The sequence below is a fragment of the Dermacentor silvarum genome, chromosome 10 (genome assembly GCF_013339745.2).
Source record: "Dermacentor silvarum isolate Dsil-2018 chromosome 10, BIME_Dsil_1.4, whole genome shotgun sequence".
Lineage (NCBI taxonomy): Eukaryota > Metazoa > Arthropoda > Arachnida > Ixodida > Ixodidae > Dermacentor > Dermacentor silvarum.
This window is the reverse complement of record NC_051163.1, coordinates 69152015-69174628: the sequence shown is the minus strand read 5'-3', so window position 1 is coordinate 69174628 and position 22614 is coordinate 69152015. Positions and strand designations below refer to the sequence as shown.

Genomic DNA, 22614 nt, shown 5'->3' with positions numbered 1-22614 from the left:
TAAAAATTATGGGGTTTTACGTGCCAAAACCAGTTCTGATTATGAGGCACGCCGTAGTGGGGGACTCCGGAAATTTGGACCACCTGGGGTTCTTTAACGTGCACCTAAATCTAAGTACACGGGTGTTTTCGCATTTCGCCCCCATCGAAATGCGGCCGCCGTGGCCGGGATTCGATCCCGCGACCTCGTGCTCAGCAGCCCAACACCATAGCCACTGAGCAACCACGGCGGGTGTGTGTGTGTGTGTGTGTGTGTGTGTGTGTGTGTGTGTGTGTGTGTGTGTGTGTTATTTATCTGATAATCACAATCACGTATATGAACAACACATATCAGGCGACCAAAGCCTAGTCGATTGAAGCATTTGTAGATCTTATATTTTTTATTCAATAATTAGTCCAATGGCGAACGAAATTAAACTGCAAAGCGGCATATGTAAAATCTTTAGATGGAACGTAAAACAATGAACAGCATGTTACTTTATAACGCTAAATATTCTGTTGCTACACTTGTATGGATGCTCGCATTTCAGTTAACTATTAGGTTATCCTTTCGTTAATTTTATCTCCCTTGCAGCATGAACCCCGCCAAAAACCTCTCTTGCTTTGGCTGCAAGGTGGCCCTGGAAAATCTTCGCTGTTTGGCCAGTTCCTCGAAAATGGGCCGCTAGGTATCAACGCTTCAGGGGGACTCTATTACAGACATCATACCCTGGTCAAACAGTTCCACGTTATCTACTTGGATCAACCTGTAGGATCGGGATTCAGTTTCGACGAAGAAGAGGAGTACCCCTCTACACTTGAAGAGGCAACTACGCACATCATGAGATTCTTGAGGCGTTTCTTGAGGCTTTTTCCTGAATACCAAGGACGAAGTTTCTACATCGCTGGAGAATCTTACGGAGGTGATGTGGTTTACAATGCCGAACGCAATTGCTGCAATTTTTATAGACACACTGTATGCTTATAAACGAGATGGATTCCGCGTCACACAATGTAAAAAGTGCGTATTCCGCGTGTATAGGCAAAATTAACGAAAATAGACGCACTCAATCTCCGTTTCTTCGCTATCTAGGGCATAGTGTGTTAAAGTAGAACGCTCTTGAAATATTTCTTCTTATCACAAGCTTTGCCGATGGACAGAGCTAATTTTGGTGCAGTATGTTTTAACAGCGCGAATAGCCGAAAGCAGGCTAAATTTTCCCAGTCATGCTTTGAAGATGGGCATCTCGCTGACGGCAGCGGAGCACCGTCGTGGTTTGCAGCTTTTCCATAGGACAGGTCCGTAAAATTTCTTGCGCCTGTACCGCACTGCCAGACGCGATTAACATCCGAAACAGCCTTCAGAAATATTGAAAAATAATTTTTCGACATTTGGTGCAACATCTTAACTTTCAAATGGCTGTACGCAGGATAACACTATCAGCTTACATATTTTCCGGTCACGAGCAGGGTAGACATTCGTCACATTTTTCGATATAGAAAATTGTATGGAAGGTAAGAGTGTCGGGTGTCTGGTGTCTTAGAAATTCATCCTTCATAATTTTGATGAGGAATGATTGCCAACAAATATTTTGTGTTTCATCACAGCTACTTATGTATGTGACCAAATAATCATTAACTTTTTCTTTACAGCACGATCGGCCATTGCAGCAGCGCAGAGGGTGCAGACACGGTACCCTTGGGAGCTTCCACTGCGTTTAGAGGGAGTTATGCTTGGTGTCGGCTTCATTTTTCCGCTTTTGGAAATAATTAACTCAACCGATTACCTCTATTACGCGGGACTGCTTGACGATAACGGTCGACATTCATTCGCGGAACGATTTAACAACATTCAAAACCTAGTCAGCATTCGAAATTTCTCCCTGGCTGCTCATTTCCTAAGCCAAACTGTTCTCAATTTGCGCGTCGGCGGGCAGCAAAGCCTATTCGAAAACTTGACCGGTTTCAAGCACCACGGAAGCATTATAAGGCCTGAGAGACCCGCAGAAGTTGGCGCATACATGAAATATGCAAACAGTGAAAAATTCAAGAAGATAATTCACGTCAATACTTCCAGAATTCTGGATCGTACACGGATAAAGATAGCAACACAGTTAGCTGTAGGAGATTTCTTCGTAGACCTGGAACAAACATTACTGTCCGTTCTCAACACTAGGCACGTGCTTCTGTACACAGCACAACTGGACGCTGTGTTTCCGGCTGTGAACATCGAACGCTGCTTCCAGAAGCTGAAATGGCGAGGTCAGGACATGTTTAAAAGGGCTAAACGTCATTTTTGGCACCGAGACAACAATTCCTCACTCGAGCTGCTTGGCTACGAGAAGAGGGTAGGCGCCGTCATGTTTAACACCGTGCTCTTCGGCGGCCATTATGTGTCCCTTGATCAATCATTCGCAATAAGTGATTTGTATAGCCGGTTTTTAAAGTTTCGAAAAACGGAGCCATCCAGTGGCAGCGAGGAAGCATCATCGTCTGCTCCGGATGATGTTCTTATCTGCACTGAAGAGCTTTCACGTTTTATGTCATGAATAAATAATGGAACGGTTATTTTCATGGGCTCAAAGACCACGTTCGTACACGGTGGTTTCAATAAACATTACTTTTTTCTGCTTGAATGAGATCGAGTGAGACCACTTCATTTAATGAAGTAATAGCATTCTAACAGTAGCAATAAAATAAATGTCACTAAGTCGGCCTACATAAAAGAATAATATAAGCAAAATAAAGTACACTTACACTTATCCATCGTAAAAAAACACGTGATTTTAGATATTGTTACGCTGCGCGATGGAACCGACGAAGAGGAGACTGAAGAATTTCGCGCGGAGTAGAAAATGCCCGACAACTTAGGATCTCGTCTCTACGCCCCCTCGTTCCAATGTTTATAGAATATCTATAAACATTGACCTCGTTCATCTTGTAAACTTGTCCATCTCATCTGTAACAACATTGGTGTAGATACGGGGTATCGATCCCGTACCTCTCGTCGAGGAAGAGGAGGTTGAAGAACTGCACAGATCTTCAATCTCCTCTTCTTCGGCTTCGCCGCGTAGCGTAGCAGTATCACTGCACATGCACTGCACAAAATCTCGTAATCAGCATAACGTTACTGAACATACGGTTCTCTTACTAGAACTTTTATTGCCCAAGGTCGTGCTTGAAGTGCCGATAGTATGCTCTCAGGTGTGGCGCGTGACGCCTTGCAGCTCATAATTCTGCAGATAGAGTATTTTCTTCAATACTTTCACGGATTCATTTCCGTTCTGTTCTCTTGAATTAAGATATTTCGCGTGTTGACAGTTGTGTCCTCACGTACTTGATAAGGGATCAGATGGCCGTCTGCTGTTCCATCGAAACACGTTCACCTTTTATGTCAGACGCCAGGGCTATGTTTAGTCACCTAGTTGTGACAGACAGCCTTGGAGTCCTTCCGTTCAGACGTTAGCCAACTTTTCTGGGATGACAGTATCAATGAAACTGATGTTAACGTAGGATATAAGGCATCTTTAGAGGTATTTCTTTCTGTTTACAAAGAAAAAACATTTTGTCTATAAAATTGTTAAGGTCTGTAGCGGTTCCCGTAAGCCGTGGGTTGCATGTGACCTACTGTGAAAAATTAAACAGAAAGACCGAATGTTCGAAAAATTTATTCAGACGTGCGATGAGGTAGACGTTATTGTTATAAATTTAGGAACACGCCTAACAAGGAACTACGAAAGGCCAAGGACATGTACTACTTAGGATCCTTTTCTAGGTGCTCTGGACGGCCTGATATTTTATGGAATTTAGTAAATAATCTGTTCAATAGGCATAAAAGGATCGTGCCCATCAGTAAGATTATCCTTACTGGTGTGAACATGGCAAATGTATTTAATTCCTATTTTGTACACAAAGGCAGTAGTTTAGCTCTCAGTACATTTACTGGTACGTTGGGTCACGGGAATGCCAACACCACATCTTTAGAACACACAGATAATTACGAGGTGTGCTCTGAACTCAAGAACCTGAAGAATTTGCGGAGCTGTGATGTCGACGGTATGCATATTAAGCCCATAAAGTATCTAAATGACATTATTGTGTCGGTCTTAGTACACATCGCACATCTTTGTATATCAACAGGTGTCTTTCCATTTAAGATGCAGATAGCACGGGTGATTCCGTTGCATAAAAAAGGTAGCCAAAATACTGTTACAAACTACAAGCCAATATCGATTCTTCCAGCCTTTTCGAAGTGACTGGAGCGAATAATTTTAAAGGGAGGAGGAGGAATAAACTTTATTTTTGTACAGCAGATTTGTGAGGCCTAGGCCTCTCTACCTAGACGACGGCCTCGAGCCCTTGGGCTCTGGCGGCATGTTCGGCCTGCTGGATTGCCTTAAGTTGGTCTTCCGGTGCAGAGCTGAGCAGCGCGGTCTCCCACTGCTCTCTGGTCTTGTGCGTTTTATTCTGTGTGGGTGTCCCAGGACAAGGTGAAACCATATGTTGCAAGTCCGCCCTTTCTTGACAGAATCTGCATTTATCGGTGTAAAGTTCTGGATAGTAACGGTGGTATGCCACCGGGTTCAGATATGTTTCTGTTTGCAACAAGCGCCATGCTGTCACTTGCCGTCTACTTAGCGAGGAGTGTGCCGGGGGGAAACGGACCCTGCCCAATTTATAGTGTTTGGTTATTTCGGTAAAGCTGGTCATCCGGTCTCTCTCCGTTCCCAGTATTCGCGTGTCACCTGCTCGGTCCGTCAGGTCTCGAGCCAGGTTGTGCGCTATTTCGTTCCCGGGAAGGGAGGAGTGTGCGGGTGCCCATATAATGTAAACATCTCGATCTTCACGATAGTTGGCTAAAATTCTTAGCGCTTCCGGCGAGATTCTTCCTTTGGCATAATTCTTGACGGCGGTCTTGGAGTCGCTATGATAAAGGGACTCTTGGGTTTCTGCAATAATACCATCATAACAAAAGCTCAATATGGTTTCCAAAAAGAATACTTGCTCAGAAATACTGAGGATAAAAAAGTAGTTGTCGGTGTTTTTATTGATTTCATTAGGGCATTCGACTGTGTAAATCATAGTATCCTTTTGACAAAATTACGCCACTATGGTATAAGCGGTCTGCCTCTCGAACTCTTAAAGAGTTATCTATCAAATAGATTCCAATTTGTTTCCATGGGTGATGAAACGCCAGCGAAAATGAAAATAATTTCCCGGGTTCCCCAAGGTAGTCTTCTTGGTCCCTTACTTTTCAAGTTGTGCGTAAATGACATAGTGCACACTTCTCCCGTTCCTAAATATGTAATATATGCTAACGACACCAGCATCTTGGTTGCCTCTTCGTCTCCGGACGAGGCATTTTCAAAGGTCAATATGGTTATGGAAGAATTAGATTCGTGGACTACAAGAAACAAGCTAAATATCATTACCAAAAAAAAAACCAAAGCAGTCATTTTTAGAGCTAAAAACAGATGAATTCCCGCAGAATATATCACTTTTCGTTCTTCGAAAATTGAAATTGTTAAATGTATAAAGGTTCTTGGTGTTTACTTTTCCGAGACGTTAATGTGGGAAAACCATGTGAATTACATATTACAAAAATTAGGCCATATTACAGGCATATTAAACAGAAATCGCAATTTACTACCAAAATCCGTGAAATGATTAACCTACAAATCTATTTTTCTTTCCTATTTAAATTACTGTAATTTGGTATGGGGCAAACCACACAAAGAAATGTTATGAGGCTCATAAAAGCTCAAAAAATAATTCTGCGAGTTATTGCAAACTTCGACTACTGCAAGCTTACGTCGCACTTGTTCAAGAGATAAGACATACTAAAGCTTAGTGATCTATACCGGTATAAGCTAGTGCGAGAGTATTCTTTAGGTGTTAAGCAAAGTAGGTTTAAGGTCGTCACCGTAGAACGCTATCAGTCACCGTAGAACTTCCATATGACAAGCTGCTCAATGTGGGACTTATGCTGCCACATATCAGATGGATACCTGTTTTTTAACGAAGACTGCACTGAGTCAAGTACTTCATACAACCTCTGGCGGTACATGTCCCTCGCTGATGGAAACACGTGTGGTGAGGAACCTTCTTGAGAGCGGCGTGGAGTCTTCTTTTGCCTAGCGGCTAGAACACAAGGGTCCTTAACTCCTACTTTTCCTGCCTCTGCCATACATACGCGGGTCACGCGCTTTATTTTGGAGTTAATCTGCGCGGAGTTCAAGCTAGGGCCATCCGAGATGGCTGGTCCCTTCCCGTGCGCTGCGTCCTCGCGCGCCTAGTGTTACGTTTCCGCTGGTGCTTATACGGTGGACCAATGCCTCCTCTTAGAAGAGGCATTGGAGGAGGCATTGGGTGGACAATACGCTTCCTTTTCAGCGTCAGACGGGTTCTGGCGAAGTACCGATAAGCGAGGTACCCACTGTTGGTTTTGTCCTTGGCGCTCATGCTGTGTTTGTAGCCGGTGCACATTGCAACGTCCGCAGCCGCGGTAGAAGCGAGCTCGACGCCTGTTTTCTATTTCTGCTTTTATTGCGACAATTGTATTGACACTCCAGGCAAATTTTCGCTGTCGTCGTCGCCGTGATATTCCGTATAAAGTCATAAGTCATATGACTGAGCGACCCATGGGTGCGAGAAAAAGCGCGTAACACTGAGCCGAAAAGCATTGCGGCTTGATCGATATTATCTTTCCACACGGTCAATATTCGGGTTAGTTGGAGGTCACGTGATCAAATGCGCGCATAGGGAGGAGAGCACGCGTCTTGTCATCTAGCCCTGCCGCAGCTGCGAATGGCTGTACGCTTACGCAGCCTGCGTGCCGTATCCAATTGCTGGTAATCATTGGGGGCTGCAATGATCAAGGGCGAGCAGGGATGGCTGCTAACTTCATGCGCGCTGTCTTCTTTTTCCCAAGTGTTGCAGATCGCATAGCCTAAGTTAAGATACAGGGGTAATTGGTAATCGTTGACAGAGGCCGTTCTGTCGTGGACATAAAAATATGCAGATGATGATGATGATGAATGTAATTTTCGGAGTCGCGGTGAATCGCCTGGCTGTACGAACCGTTAGTCCCCGCTGCCGGCCTTCTTCATAACGCCAGCGTTGTGATAGCGACTGCTCGTGGTCATCCAGCGAGATATTTACAGGCTTACATGGTCGGTGCATTGCACGATGTTTGTTATTTGAATTAGTAAGTAAATGTTACAATTCATATAGGCGATATAACCAACGTACAGAATCGTGTGAGGGCCGCACTTCTTTGTCGCAATTTTGACGAGCCTTACATGGGACGGGGCTATTTTATCAAGTTTTTCCAACTACGAGTATGAAATCCGCCGTAAACCTCCGCGATCGCCTCCTCTCAACTTTAGAAGGCAGTGACATTTGCCCCTCATAGGCGGATGCACACGAGCATCCACCAATGGGCGCGCACTCTAGACTGACGTCATGAGCCGAACGGCCGGTGACCCCGCCGACAGAGGACATGGCAGCCCGCGCTTCGAGCTGGGCCGAGTCGCGTCAGCGGGACTATTTCTTTAGTCGCGTTGGCAATCGGCTGCTCCGCTTCAGTGATCAGGGTGGGGCACCTCTCCTGTCTTCTTAACTTGTAATCGACTTTTATATATATATATATATATATATATATATATATGAAGTGAGGTTATGCCGGGATCCGGTAGTTGAACAGGAACTTGGAGGTTGAGGACGCACGTACGAAAAAAAAAACTATACTTTATTTCCAACCTTTCGGCCGGGGTCCGGCCTTCGTCGTCCGGTATTCCCTGACGAAGGCCGGAGCCCGGCCGAAACGTTGGAAATAAAGTATCGTTTTTTTTTTTTTTTTTTTTTTTTTTTTTTTTTTTTTTTTACATACGTGCGTCCTCAACCTCTAAGTTCCAATATATATATAGTTGTGACGCGCGACAGTATGCTGCGCGGGAAAATTCGCAGTGGAGCGCGATCGGAATTAGCGGTGAACGCGATTGCTCCTCGGTTGGATCTTTAAAGGGCCCCTAAACCACCTCACATATTTTTTGAACATTTCAAGTAAACACTCGCAATTGAGTTCAGAATGCCGTCACGATCAAGTTTCAACGATACCAAACGTTCCAGCGCTACGCGCCGCGGGCGCACCACACACAAAACAAAAAAACAGTGCCGTCCTCCTCTCCTGGCCTTTCCGGTATCCCCAGCGGTCGTCACGATGTCACCAGGGTGCATCTGGTGATGTCAACCGGGTCGATGATGTCGATTGGTCGAGCAAGAACCTACGACTGCCGGTTAGTCTGCTAGCAGGTACGCGCGCTCCCTGCTCTTCCTCGCCGTGTTGCTCGCTTCTGCGCGCTTGCGAATCGGTAATTACAGCCCGCAACGCAAGTGCCAAATCGCTCGCGTTCCAACACAGTCGTGCTTAGCAGTCTGATTAGCTGCGCGAACAGAGTGCGACAGTGTTGGCCTTTCTTGACGTGCGCGCAACACAGGGTCCTTAGCGGCACGCTTCGCATGAGCACGGGCCGGCACGGAAGTAACACCGGGCAGCCGAGAAGCGCTGAGTCGCGGCTAAGGCCCGTCCGCGTTACCGGCACGGTAACTCGCCGCAAGCCGTTTGCCAATCGCAGACTATTCGACAGCGGTTTTGCTCGCGAACGGCCAGATTTCCTTGCCGTACGTAGAGAGGATGAGACCGGGACTCATTTGTACGGCAGCCTTACCGCCGCTGATCGCTCGACGGCGCCGATATCGTCGCTAGGCCTTTTCCGATTCCCTTCAAAACTAAAGCGGACGGCGCTTCCAAATGAATTACCGACGCTCACAAGCCGCAATATTTTCTTATCTTTTTTGTCGCTCTTCGCAATAATTGTACACAAAGAAGAAAAATACGCTGATATATAGGTGCGCCGTCCGCTGCGATGCGAGCACAGCCGAGCCGGTCGTCTCCCGTCGGTAGCCGTGCACTGCAGCTGAGCTCGACGAGTATCGGAGCTCTCGTTCATGTAAAACGTTTGACAGCAGATATTGTTTTACATAAAATATACAATTTATGCATCGGTTTATCTAGGGGAAATAATTTTGCTTGGAACAGAACCTAGCTGCAGCCTATGTTTTCGCCGCCGGCGGCGGAGGCGCGCAACTTCGCGCGTCGTCGATTGGCCCGTCGATCGTGCAGCAGGCGGTGTGCCGGCCGAAGTGCTATAGAATAAAGGAACTGCCGTATACGTTGGACACCTCTCGCGCGGCAGACGTTCTACGGCGCTGGAGGTCGGTTCGCCGTCGGTATAGTTGCCGCTCATTTTTTTCCTTCCTCCATGTTGCCGCTAGTGCGGACGTGCCTTAACCGGAAGTGGAAAGTGTTTCAAGAAGCGCATTGGCGACGAGGAATGTCACGTGACATTTGGAGGAGCACTCGGCGAGGAGGAGAGACCAGCCGACGAGGAGAGTAGCGTAAGAGTAGCGAAGGAAAGAGCGAAACGAGCGAGGGCCGTGTTTCGATCATCAAACGCGTGTCGAAAAATTCTCGTGGCTACGTGTTCGTTGTAGACTCGTGCACAACTGCAACACCACAACTAAATTTCGACCTCTGGGTGGTTTAGGGGCCCTTTAAAATACATTTGCTTTCAAGTTGGGGGTGCGGCTCTTACACGGACTTATAGGGGAAGAATCTTCCTTCGTGTCTTATGCTTCGCTAGCACTAATACTGCTTCGCCTTTGCGGCGAAACTGCAGCCTTTTTTTTTTTTTTTTTTTTTAGTCCTAGTATAAGCTCGGCTGCGCATGACTGCTATCGATCCTGATTCCGAGTGCGTCCGGCTTGGCGTCACTTCGGTTACTATGTTAATTATATATATTTATGACCTCTACATGCACGTTGCGATGTTTCCATCCCCAATAAATGTTGTAAATTATAAGTTTTTTTTTTTTTCATGAGTCACTAGCATTACCTACTGGAAAGAGAAGCAATGCTGAGACACATCATTCACGTGCATTTCACACACCGTTGATAAAAGACTGCCGAAGGGGTCAATGAAGTCTGCAGGTCTTTTTCAGTGTCAAAAAAGCGCGCAAAGCAATTTGTAGCGAGCTGAACATACAGCAACATATTCATTCTCTAGACATAGGCTATCGATATCATTAGAAATAATTAGCTGGCTACCTCTTTCTCTTTAAAAATATAATAATCTTTGTCCTGTGTAAACATTGAAATATAATGTGTCTGCATGGTGTTCACACTGGAAATTAATATAACACGTTGAAGTGAAAAACTACGGATGAGGTAGCCGCCGTTGGTGCTTCTAATGCGCTTGTTTTCCTATTGTCAGCATTTTCAGAAATAAAGCGAAAGTATGAAAAGCCGTGCACATCTGCGTCAACAATGATGCAACAATTTGCTTTTAGCCGCATGAAAACTTTAAGGAAAAGGGTAGAGGCAACTTAAAAGAAACCATAAATGATTTGGGTAACAGGACTCTGGTAATGACATTTTAGGAGCGGGTAGGGGGGGGGGGAGGCATGCCCCTCCCCCCCCCCCTTTGGAAAGCTCGGGAGGGGGCTCGAGCCCCGGAGCCCCCCCCCGTAGTCGGCGCTTATGCCTTCGTGTTTTCCCTACCGCTATCCGAGACAAACCAGAAGCACCAACCAATCTTAAAATTATCTGTATTCGCATTTTCCCCGGCACGATTCTCTTCTCCTACTCCAGCCGCCTTCCTCCTCCGCTTCCTTCGCGGCTTCATACTACCCCTCGACGACCCACAGTGCGCCAAGCCATTTACGTTTGCGCGTAGTAACTAGTACATCGAGAGACGGCTTCGTGAAGGATGCATTTGTTTAGCTGTGTAGTGTGCGCGATAGGTCATCAGCCATCTTGCAGGCTTGCATTTATGTTGAACGAGACATTTCCAAATTAAAACATGTTCGAATTCATGGTTTACTGTCCTTGAAAATTGTTGCATTTTACAAACACCAACAAAAGCTTCACCGATTCCCCCGGGGCATGGAAAAGACAAGTTTTCCTCTTCTTTCTTATTCTGCTAGGTGTGCTCCTCTTATTCCCTTTTAATAATTTTTAAGAACTTTATAAACATTATATCGATGATGCTTATCAGTTCAGAGCACTTTCGCAAGCATACTTCGAGTAAAATACTGACCACCCTATAACAGTGATGTAGCATGAGACTTATCATGGCCACCCCCTTGCACATAAAAGCAGTAAACAACGAATAAATTCAAGCATATGAATTTATTAGATGAAACTTTCCATCTGCCAATTCCTTTGGTCGACTTTATTCTCACAAATGTGGAACTGACATCAGAGATAAATAGCAAGCTTGAAGCACTGCATAATAAAGTAGCCCACTTCACAAATTATTATTCATAGTGTAACTCAAAAAAGCATTCCTCATTTAGCTTCATTTCATGAAAGCAGACTGCTGCTGTTACTCTAGTTGCTTTATCACAGGTTTTATCACAAAAGTTTCAGAATGGCACCGTAGTGTAAATGAAAAAACAAAAAACATCCCCTATTCAGTTTCTCTTCATGAGAGCAAACTACTGCTACTCCAGTTGCTGTATCACAGTTTTTATCACAGAAGTTTCAGAACTCCATACCAAACCGATTTATTCATTTTCATGACTAGTTAACAAATTCATACTAGAGTCAATGTTTTCGCGAACCAATATTTCTTCCTTTACTCCACACCTCACATTTCACCACACAATCAGCTTCAGGACTGTTGAGATTGCATCTATTACAAGCCGCGAAGAATTTGCTTACGGAGAGGTGCCTCGAGGTGTGGCTGCCTTTCGCTATTTTATCCTCTGTGGTTTTTGTTTATTGTTTACTGCACTCTGTAACCACTGTCGCAATTCTAGATTATCCAAAATACTTCAGCATATACTTAATGCCATTTGTAGCTAATGCCATTTGTATTAAGTAAAATGTTCGTAGCAACATTGGCACATGACTTTGTGCTAAATGTGGCACATCAGTGTGGTTGTCTGTTCTGTGCCGTGGCCGCTGCAATAGAGGAAACATTCCTTCTCCTAAAAAACAAAACAAAAATGGTTTCATTTGTGATGCCGAAGTACATGGCGCCTCATGTCAGCACTCCGTGCGGAAGCATAGCTGCATTGATTGCACTGGTATGGCTTTTCGCCTGTGTGGATTCTCTTGTGAACTTCCAGGTCACACTTCTGGACTGAGGAGTAAGAGCAAAGGTCACACTTGAAGTGCTTCACGCCAGTGTGCACCGACATGTGACGCCTGTAGTCGCTACCCTGTGCAAATGCGGATGAGCACAAAAAACACTTAAATGGCTTCTCGCCCGTGTGCCTCCGCATATGCCGTGTTAACTGGTAATTGGTAGTCGCAGTGTATGAACACAAAGCACAGTGAAATTCCTTATGTGAACACCAATGCGTGTCCTGCACTGATAGAGATGCTAATGGGCTCGTAAAGGCGAGGTCAGGTTGTCCAGCTTCACTCATTTCCGCTCCAACAATGTCGCTGGCAGCACCAGAGCTTGAATGAGACAGAATTCCAGAGCCCTGAAGACTTCGTGACCCCATAGCTGCAGTAGAAGTCAGAAAACCACGTCTCATTCCTTAAAACTTTCACTTTTTTGTAGAAGCATGCAAGTTCAGAGAAATTTAACAGGAGAACCTTAGATTATGTTTGAGTGGTAGATTACTGTCTGAAGCTGCTGGCAGCTGGAGCTATTGGTAACAAAAAGTGATGTAGAAGCAAATGACAGGTGCAGAAGGCACCTCTGAATCTTCAAAAGGGACTTTCAGTGACACTGGAGAGTATAATGCCTGGTGTGTTTATGAGGTAGGAATATGTCAGCAATTCGCCTAGAAACATCTGTAGATCTCAAACAAAAACAATTCAAACCTGCCACTATATAAAGAACACAAGGTGTAGCGCAATGCCATCCACTTAGGGATAATATTCAAACAATGGGTTGCTTTTTTCCCCAAATAAGTCGGGTATAGCCACCAAAGCAAATATTCTTCCAATACAGCAACCTACTACTGTACCTCCAGTAAAAAGGTTTCATTTTAAGTGTCCCTTTTTAAAAAAGCCCCTGCAACACACGCTGAGCTTTGGTATTCTGATTTTTGTTAATACAACAGTGGACAGGCTTAGTTTTCAACAGTAGCTTTAACAATAATAGTTCAATAATAATGCAATGCTGTGACCTTCAGTGCCACCATATGGGCCTGCAACGACTCTTAAAAATACTGAGGACACTAATCAATGGTATAAAGTAGGGGTGTGTGAATACTCGATTTCGAATCAAATAGTGAACGTCCGAATTCGATTCATGAATAGAGTACCTACTATTCGCCACGCGGTTTTACAAATTATTCGGTACATTCAATGAAAGACTCAGCCGCGTTCGTTGCCTTGACACGAGCAGCATTCCCCCGGTGTGCGATCTGTATCGTTACTACGCTCGTCCAGGACAACGGGGCCGATCGAAACACGACGCGCACAGAGGGAGCACAAGCAGCGTGCATATAAAGCACGAAAGCATGTGTGAAGATGGGGCCGATTAACCACTGGAAGGCACGTGGTCCGTGTTCACGCACGCAAATGTTTCGCACAGATCGGAGCTATCTGCTCGCATGCGAGCTTAAGCAACCAGACGAACTTGGCAAGCATGCTCGATGTCGTTGCTAATTGGTCACCCGTTAGTCACCCTTTGACCTGAACACCACTAATTCAATGGCCATCTAACCCGTACGCGTGATTTCGCGATTTCGTGATGAGCCACCCACATGAACATATTAGCGAAAAGCTGTCCGCGACAGCTTGCGGCCCGTTACATCGGCCGGAACGAATTTTTGTCACGGTCCAGCCACTGGCCACATGTCTAGCCCGTTGGGCCCAATTCGAGCAGCGTCGTCGGGTGTCATCGTGTCGGGGACTGAAGTTACGGTTTCGTACCGAATCAACGCAAATCTGTTCGCAGCGGACGCACGACGCACAGAAAGCCGACAAACTGCCTCGCCAACGAAAGCGAGTTTACGGGATGACCGTTAATTGCTCCCGGCCACCATCTTTGCTGAAACGCCGTTTGTAGGCGCACATCAGCCTCTTTTCGCAGCTTCGAGCTACCCGTCACAAGACTAGCTTTCGATGCTCGAAAGTGTCATGCGGCTAGTGCGCTTACCACCCAGCTGCAGACACATTTACACGGCCGGACAGAAGGTAGACGCAAACAGAAAGGGAGGAAAGGGAGAATCGCGCGACCTTGCTGTGGGCCTTCCGATTTGAGAACCCACGGCAGGCGGCAATCAATGCCAATCCTGAAGGTGAAAAGGCGCTGACCACGGTAGACCTGCACTGTGCTAATCACCGCATGGAGCGGTGCCAAGTCACGTGACGCGCGGCCCCCGCTTTTCTCAATAGCGCAGATTGACCTTAACGGGCTGACGATAACGCAAAGAAACCACCTGCCATAAGGATGGATAGACCCTTCTGTTTTAAGTGGAAAGCAAAACTTTCTAAACAATAGAAAATTGCCATTAAGCCCAGTATGGCCCACTATTAAACTTAAAACCTCATTGGTATTCAGTACAACATAAAATCTCTATTTCTTCAGCTTCAAAGGAAAAACAAAGCACTTCGTTCTATTCAACACATTCTATTGATAAAAAAAATATTTTCCAGACCTTACACAAACCGAGTTATCAGTGCTGACATACCAATTTTGTGTTCCCTTTAAGTAGACCACACCATACACCTCAAATCTTAAGTACTTCAGCTACTGATAGCTCGCAACAGTCTTGTTACATAATGTGAGTAGACTCCTAAGTGGGCAGCACGTGTTTATAGGTTGCACAAATTTTGTAAGCATGAAACTTGGTGTTAAATTTTCTGATATTCGATTGAATATACGGCTTTTTTTTTCTTGATTTGATTCGAAATCTAACATTCTGTACTCACACACCCCTAGTATAAAGTCTTGTTTTTGTTTTCTTCGAGCTCTTGAGATTGTTTCATGAATATAAAATAAAGGCTTTTACAAAAACAGTTACTAGGGGCTACCATAAGAGCACAACCTACTCTTATACCTCGTGTTTTCCCTTACACATACATAATCCCTCGCATCAAGTGAGCTGATCAAAAGGCAATGATTACTGAACAAAAGTGACAACTGGAAAGCGTGACTGAAGCAGGAAACCTCCCTTTGCAGCCCTTGCAGTGTACATCCCAAGTCCAATTATTTATAGGCCTCAAATCAAAACAGTCACAGCCACACTTCTCCTTGCTTTCTAGTTACTGCCACTTTGGTAAATTCACCGCATGCCCTAGTCAAGAAAAATTACGAGGTTATGTCAATAAATGAATTGATAGCATTTCATATATTTGTTTTCTCACACTTATCAGTTCATAGTCTTCATACAGCGTATGCATACTACTACACGTTTTTGTTTCTGTGGCATTAAAACCAGATATAAAGCATATGCACGACATTAAAACTTGATAAAAGGGCCCTTAATAGCATGCTTTACCTCTGGACCAACTCCAATTTGTGAAACACAGAAAATGCTCATTAGACAGCCTCTCAACGAATTCAATTGACATATATATTGCATTTGAGAGGAAGCGAAAAAATGTGAAAGCATGTGACAAACCATAAGACAGAAAACACATTCACCATAAGACAGGGAAAACCATAAGACAGGGAACACATTCAACATCTGCACAAAGCTCTCAATCATCACTAACATATAGCACTATAGAGCAAAACAAATAATATCACAGAATAACAACGGACACATAAGCAGACCAACAGCTGGAACTGATAAGGTAAATTTCATCAATGACATCAACTTTCATAGCACAAGATTCCACCTTTCCAACAAGCCCTTTAAATTAGTGCAGTTCAGGTCTAGTAAGCATTGCAATTATTCTGCAACTATTTATCAATTCGCTTTACCACATAACTATATATATATATATATATATATATATATATATATATGTTCCGATTTCCTAAGCAAACATCAACTGTGAAAGACGATGTGAGCATTGTGTTTTATCTCAAGCATACGGCTATACAATGTACCAAGTGATATGGAAAGATGAAATTCAACTTCATATGGTAACCCTCATTTTCCTACACCACACATGAACAATTTTTCTGCTTCATCACAGGTCTTCAGCCCCATGACAACATAAAGTTATCAGTTTAGATTTACTTGTAGGATGTTTGATATTATGCAGATATGGCAAGCTATGCTCTTGAGCAGCCCAGTGGATCCTTTTTGTTTCTCCCGGGAGGGAATCTGAAAAAAAATATATATTTTTTAATAACGGTGGAGGTGAGGTCTAAACCATGCTTTCATTGACTAATCTGCATAGAGTGTTAATGGAACAGCTGGAAACACTGTGGGTATACCCCAAGTTGAGTATTCAAGTTGACATTCTTTGTGAGGCGTCATTAGTCAGGAATCGTGATGAAGTGGGACCGATGCCAGCCAGAGTTACGTATTATATCAAAAACAACCTTTTGACCATCTTAATCTATAGTGAAGGGTAAAAAAGTGCTTAGTTACATGGGGTTGAGCACAGTATGCATATGGTGTGACAATGCGTCAGATTAAGATTTCCATAATTCCCAATCAAAGTTTGTGCAGTTGTTTGGATGTACAGCAATTCATGATAAAGGCACTAATTCAAATTTCTTTCCCTTGCAAGGACTTGCACACTGTCAGCCAATCTGGTGATCTGTAGTGATCATGAAAAGGTACTGATGCATACACGATGCTTATTTACACCCTTCTGATGCCCCTTGAGTATCCTTTCAAAGTAGCTGGCTTTTCCGATGTACAGTATTGCTTTTTTTTTTCGGTAAAATATCTTACAAGGCCACTATAGATGACACATTGAGTAAGGGGGACACAGAACAAAGTACACACTGAAAAGTGGCAAACTAGCAACAGTATACAAGTCAAAAAACAACACCAGCCAGGTGCACAGCCTAAAAATTGCAGAAACATTAACATGCAGCTGTGCATTCAAACAATAAAAACAACTCAATAAGTTTGTAAACAAATGTACTATAGTACAAGGCAAAAAGTAAAAGAAAACTAAACAGTGAGTATGACAACATGGGTTAGCTAGGGATAAGCGAGTTCAGCAAGTGCCGGAGTTTTTCACAATCAGTTCCCACAACTATGTTATCGGGGAGGCTGTTCCAGAGACGAATGTTGAACCCAAATATAACAAACTTGGTTAAAGCAAATTATTCTCTACATTCAACGTGCACTGAAATACTTGCTGACCGAAATATATTTTTTATTCGTTAGGTACATTTCGCCTGAGGGAATTACAGTAGGGAGGTTACAGAAAACAACATTCAGTCTGCACCAAGTCAGACAGTGCATCGTATCGAAGTGGTACAGATCTATTCATGTAATTATTCATGTAAACTACCTCATAACAAATGAGACATTTAATATATCGATAATCGAACTCGGTGCTCAAGCCCTTGAATACGAGCCACCACACCCACAGGACACACTGCCTGTAGTTGATGTGCTGCCCCGGTTAGGTGTCAATATTGAGGAAAGCGGACTAGAGCACGTTTAAACAATCTCGCACATCGAGAACACCACCCTGATACTGAGCAATACTTTATAGCAGAGCCATAAATTACTGCCAAATACGCATAGTTTTGTATAAATAGATTCCTTTGTTTTATTTCTCCGCTGGAGATAATAGCTCCATATATAACAAACACATCACATTCATTTAGGTTTTTGTAGATAGATATGGGAAAAATCAAATTACGTGATATATAGAACTGTTTTAAACAGGTAAGGTTGCTCATTATAACGAAGTTGGACTGTACATGCAGTTGTACTGCAGACAGGGGATAGCATACAAGTACAAGAGAATTTATCATGTGTGAGACCATCCTTGATGTTCATGAGGACATGCTGAGGTTTTGGGAGGATACATGAGCTACAAGCATAGCACACAAATGCGCAACACATGCAAGAGTCTCACTGATACCAGGTACTTGGCGAACCACTGGCCGTATCAAAATCGAAATTCCAGGCCTAGAAGAGCATGCGGAACGAGCCAGTTGATGTGGCGTCTGTCCCATTTCATCCAACGTTTTAAGTCATATGTAAGCAATCACTCCAAAGCTAAAAAATCAGCCACTTGAAGAAAATCTACGCAATATAGCATTCAAAGTAATACCAGGCACAATCAAAACAGTGCTCCAAATTGGGAACAATAAAGAAATACAGCTGTCAGCAATATTGACACTTGCTTGAAGACTGCAATGTCTGCAAAAGAACATCAACAAAATAGAGACACTAAAAAAAATGAGCAGTGAACTCTAGAAACTTGGCAATATGTATAATTTTTCTAACTAAACTTAGAAATCGGCATTTATGCATACATCAGCAAACATGCAGGAACCCTGATGCAAATTGAAGACGAACAATTGTTTTAACGAGCCCTTTGCTTTTGTATACTTGAGCATGCCTTACCTTGAGAGCACAAATAAACACCATGGAATTTGCCAGGTCAACCACTTTACAGAAGCAGCAGCCTATGTACGAGGGCAATTCAGAAAGTAATGCCTCCAAGCCCACCCCTTTGCCAATAGTACTGCAAACATTTTGAACTCTTTATCATTAATGCACTGATGTTTAATCTATAGAATGTCACTTGCCTCACCTTCCCATCTCTTCTTGTTCCAGAGTAATTGAGCAATCCATGGCATCCAGTGGTCCAGAGTAATTGAGCAATCCATGGCATCCAGTGGTGATGTCTGGTTGAAACACCGGGCTGTAATCGAATTTCTGATTGCGGAAGGTTGTGCGCCCATCAAGATTCATCGCCGTCTGACTGCAGTTTACGGGGATGCCTGCACCGACGTCAGCACTGTGCGAAGGTGGGAAAAGACCGTGAAAGACCAAAATCTAGCCACATCAAATCTCCACACAAGCCACAACTTTCCGAAGTCAGAAATTCAATTACAACCCACTGTTTCAACCGAACGTCACCACTGGATGCCATGGAATGCTCGATTACTCTGGAACAAAAAGAGATAGGAAGGTGGGGCAATTAACATTCTGTAGCCTATACATCAGCACATTAATAATAAAGGGTTCAAAATGTTTGCAGTACTATTGGCAAAGGGGTGGGCTTGGAGGCATTACTTTCTGAATCAGCCTCGTAGATCAACACAAACCACAAATCAACACAAACAGGCTAGACTCAACTCCTATTAATGTGACACTGGCTAATTTAATCACTAAAGCGACAATATTCAGCAGTACAAAAAGTTAGAATACCTTTATATGCAGAAAAGAAGTGCATTATTTAAGAGTTCTGACATCAAATATGAAGCACATATAAAGTGGCACGTCAAACACTATTTCGCAAGAGATATTCAGATCATAAGTGCTGTCCACATTAAGATAAACCAGGTTTTGAATGTTCACATACAATCAAATTTTTCAAGGTTTCCAGGCACTTGCTCTTTCCAAACCCTATAACAGTGATCTCTCTTCTTCTTTTACCACTGCTCCAGAAATGTTATGAAGCTAGCAACTACGACACACTCTCCAAAAAAGCACGGTTTCACAGTAGCATGCACAGCTGTCGTGTCAACATGCGAGACCTAGCAGAATCATCACATGCTGAAATCTGGCAAGTCCTGAACAGTGTAGACATGAAAGAACATGGGAAGACTGATTCTAATGTGAAAGTGTGCAAGCCATCAGCTGATGACAATGCATAAGCTTTGGCTGCATCAACCTAAGCTTTTGGATAAAAGCAGTAGTGACAGCATCAAACTCCAGCAGTAGCAACAAAACACAACTGAACTGCAAATGATACTTTGCAGAGGAGTAGGGTAGTTTTTTTGCCAGTGATGTCAGAGCACACGCCAAATAATCTAAGTGCAGCCACGGACAGCTGTGCAAATCTCATTACAGCCGAGACACAGCAGTGCACGTGCCATAGTTGGCATGAAGTTAGCAAGCTGAAGTTTTAGCCCACGACACTTGCGCTAATCTGTCCCCTTGTGGACAGATTCAAACAAGACGGTTAAATCCTATTTTATCGCAGTAGCTAAATCCCTGTTTACATTGGTGCATGTGTTGGGTTGCATTTTCACGATGAGAAATGAGACCTTGTCATCCCGCAGGCCTGGCGGTATGCAGTGTTGCTGTGTCCACTGCCACAACCACCTCGAGACCTAAGTGTGATGTTTTTTATTTCATTCTTTTTTAATTCAGTACCTGCATTGCCAATAAGGCATTATTACAGCAGAGAGGACTTCATTCGAAATACGAAAGTTTATAGAAGGGTGTTTATACACTCAAAGTGCAGTAAAAAGCATTAACAGATGTAATTTGTGCGACATTAGGTGGCAGAAGATTCCAGGCGCACGCTGTCTGGTCAAAAAAAGAATACAGCAAAATGTCACTTTTAAAAGCAAGTTCCTCGACTTTCAAAGGGTGATCCTGCCTTTGTGATACATATGAAGGTGGTTTCGTGTATTTCTCTCGACTTATGCCACTTTGGGAATGATATATGCTATAAAAGAATTTCAAATGCAGGTTTCTTCTGCGAGCATTTAGGTCCGACCACTGGAGAATATGTTTAGCCTCTGTCATGCCGAGTTTTTTATCAATAGTTTCTAAGGACAATCCCAGCAGTCCAGTTCTACATTTTTTCAAGTTAGTTAATTATAAGGTGTAAGCGTCTCCACATACACATGTACGCTCGAGTGTTGATTGTACGTATGTGAAATACAATTGTCGTTTCAGACCATTGGGTAGGGCAGTGAAATTTCACCTAAGAAAGCCAAGAACCGACGGCACTTTGTTCATTAAATAAGTTATCTGCATAGCCCATCGCAAATCCGAGGTCAGACACCTAAATATTTGAATTCTTTTGCACTAACTAACTAGCCTAGTGCTCTTGGTAGTGCTCTTGTCGAAGCGCTTCCTTGTAAAGGTGGCGTGCACACATTTGCTCACATTCAACGACACCTTCCAAAAATTCAGATACAAAAATGTTGAGCAGCAATGTTTTGCACATTTCCAGGCAACTGGCAAACGATACACAAGGTGGAACTGTCCATAGAGTCAATCAACACTATCCTCACTATGCTCAATGATGCAGCCAACGCTCTTAATGACCACTTTTCTTGCAGCTCTACCATCTCCCCTACTTCCTGTATACATCTCCACTTTCCCATACCCTCAACCGATTTTTCTTTTCCCTAATTGTGCCTCTGAGGCTTTGCCAGTTATTCAAGAGGAGGGCAACTGTCATGGGAAGCAGTGGCAAAGTATGCCCCCTCAGCTCTTGCCGATGGCACCAGTTCCTAGAAATTTCTGCAGGCCAAGCTCGCCTTCATCAATGGTGAATCAATCGGCTGATGTCAAGAAGCCGGCTCAAAGATGACTGGAAGCTTGGCAACGCGGCAATGAATTGTCGGAGAAACAAGCTTCCACTGCCCCCAGAGAATGGTGGCATACATCCAGCAGTGCAATAAGTTGCTAAGGATGGCCAGGTGCTGAAAATAGCAATGTAAGTGACTGATATGACTGGCAGCTGTCACGTTTCTCAGCCAGAAGGACTAGTGATAGGAGAAAGCTGCAGAAAGAAATCTCTCTGATTTAAAAGAAAAGTTTTAGGAGAAGTAGAGCATCTCAACTACAGGAACATGGCAAAGCTCATGAAAGCAGAAGGTATGGCATGCACATTATCATCATGCAATAACAGTGCATATCCTCATATAGTGCAGCATACTCCTCATTCTTCTAGGCCTTCCGCCAAGTGCCTATTGAACTAATTGAAGTCTTCAAAGTAAACTGCATCAGAAAATTCATAAAGTACGTACGACATACACACGAACTGCAGACATATGATAACTTCGGATTGTAATTGTAACATGCGAAAAAACATAATTCTGTTACGAGGAAACTCCAAGACAAAGTCTCAATACATAGTTTTCACATGATATCACAGCGCCGTCTGTGCAGTCTATCGGCGTTGATATTGCGATTTACGAACTATCGCATGTTCAATGACAGCCAAGCAGAAGGACTTCTGCCCATCATATTTTGCCGAGCTGGTGGGCCCAACGTGTGCACGCTACGAAGCAAAAATCAACATGTGCGACGGTGTTGATCTGTACATGTGCGGCGGGACCGACACGACGAGGGACGTCGACCTGCTACCGGTTATGAAGCATGCAGACATTGTAAATTATTTGGTGCTGTCGACGAATCACGTATCGCTTACTGAAATGAAAGCATTCAAATCTCTTGAGGCTCACAACTACTTCACAAGTGGCAGGGTAAACGGCATGACAGCAATGTCGCTACCCTCCAAGCGCGTCATCGTGTTGAGCGAGGTAAGGTTGCACACATTAAAAAAATATATTTGCAAATCCATACCACTGGAATAACGCAGTTAACATGGTACCAATTTGCATGAACTCGTTCGTTAGCTGTTCATTACGGCACCGTGCGGTGCTCACTGCTCAAAATGCTCGATGCTGCCGGGCATTGTGTACGATGCCAAAATACCTTATTTCGCTATTCGCTTACCTAAATACGGCCTCTGCAAC

The 22614-nt window shown here is 43.9% G+C and overlaps 1 protein-coding gene and 1 long non-coding RNA gene across 5 annotated transcripts in view; one reads left to right on the top strand and one right to left on the bottom strand.

Annotated features, from left to right (window-relative positions):
• Window positions 1–2599, top strand: part of LOC125940931 (venom serine carboxypeptidase-like) — a 65802-nt gene extending 63203 nt beyond the window's left edge. Inside the window, exons 3-4 of one of the 4 annotated variants that reach the window (XM_049657670.1) lie at window positions 574–901; window positions 1632–2599. In XM_049657670.1, coding sequence (XP_049513627.1) covers window positions 574–901; window positions 1632–2527 — 1224 coding nt within the window. In that variant the 3' untranslated portion in view covers window positions 2528–2599. The remainder of the gene's footprint in view (window positions 1–573; window positions 902–1631) is intronic. The other 3 variants (XM_049657671.1, XM_049657672.1, XM_049657673.1) reach the window with 3 other exon arrangements.
• The window catches only part of LOC125940932 (uncharacterized), a 77354-nt gene that overhangs the window by 42728 nt on the left and 12012 nt on the right, over window positions 1–22614 (bottom strand). Inside the window, exon 2 of the long non-coding RNA XR_007464091.1 lies at window positions 14417–15263. This is a non-coding gene — a long non-coding RNA (uncharacterized LOC125940932). The remainder of the gene's footprint in view (window positions 1–14416; window positions 15264–22614) is intronic.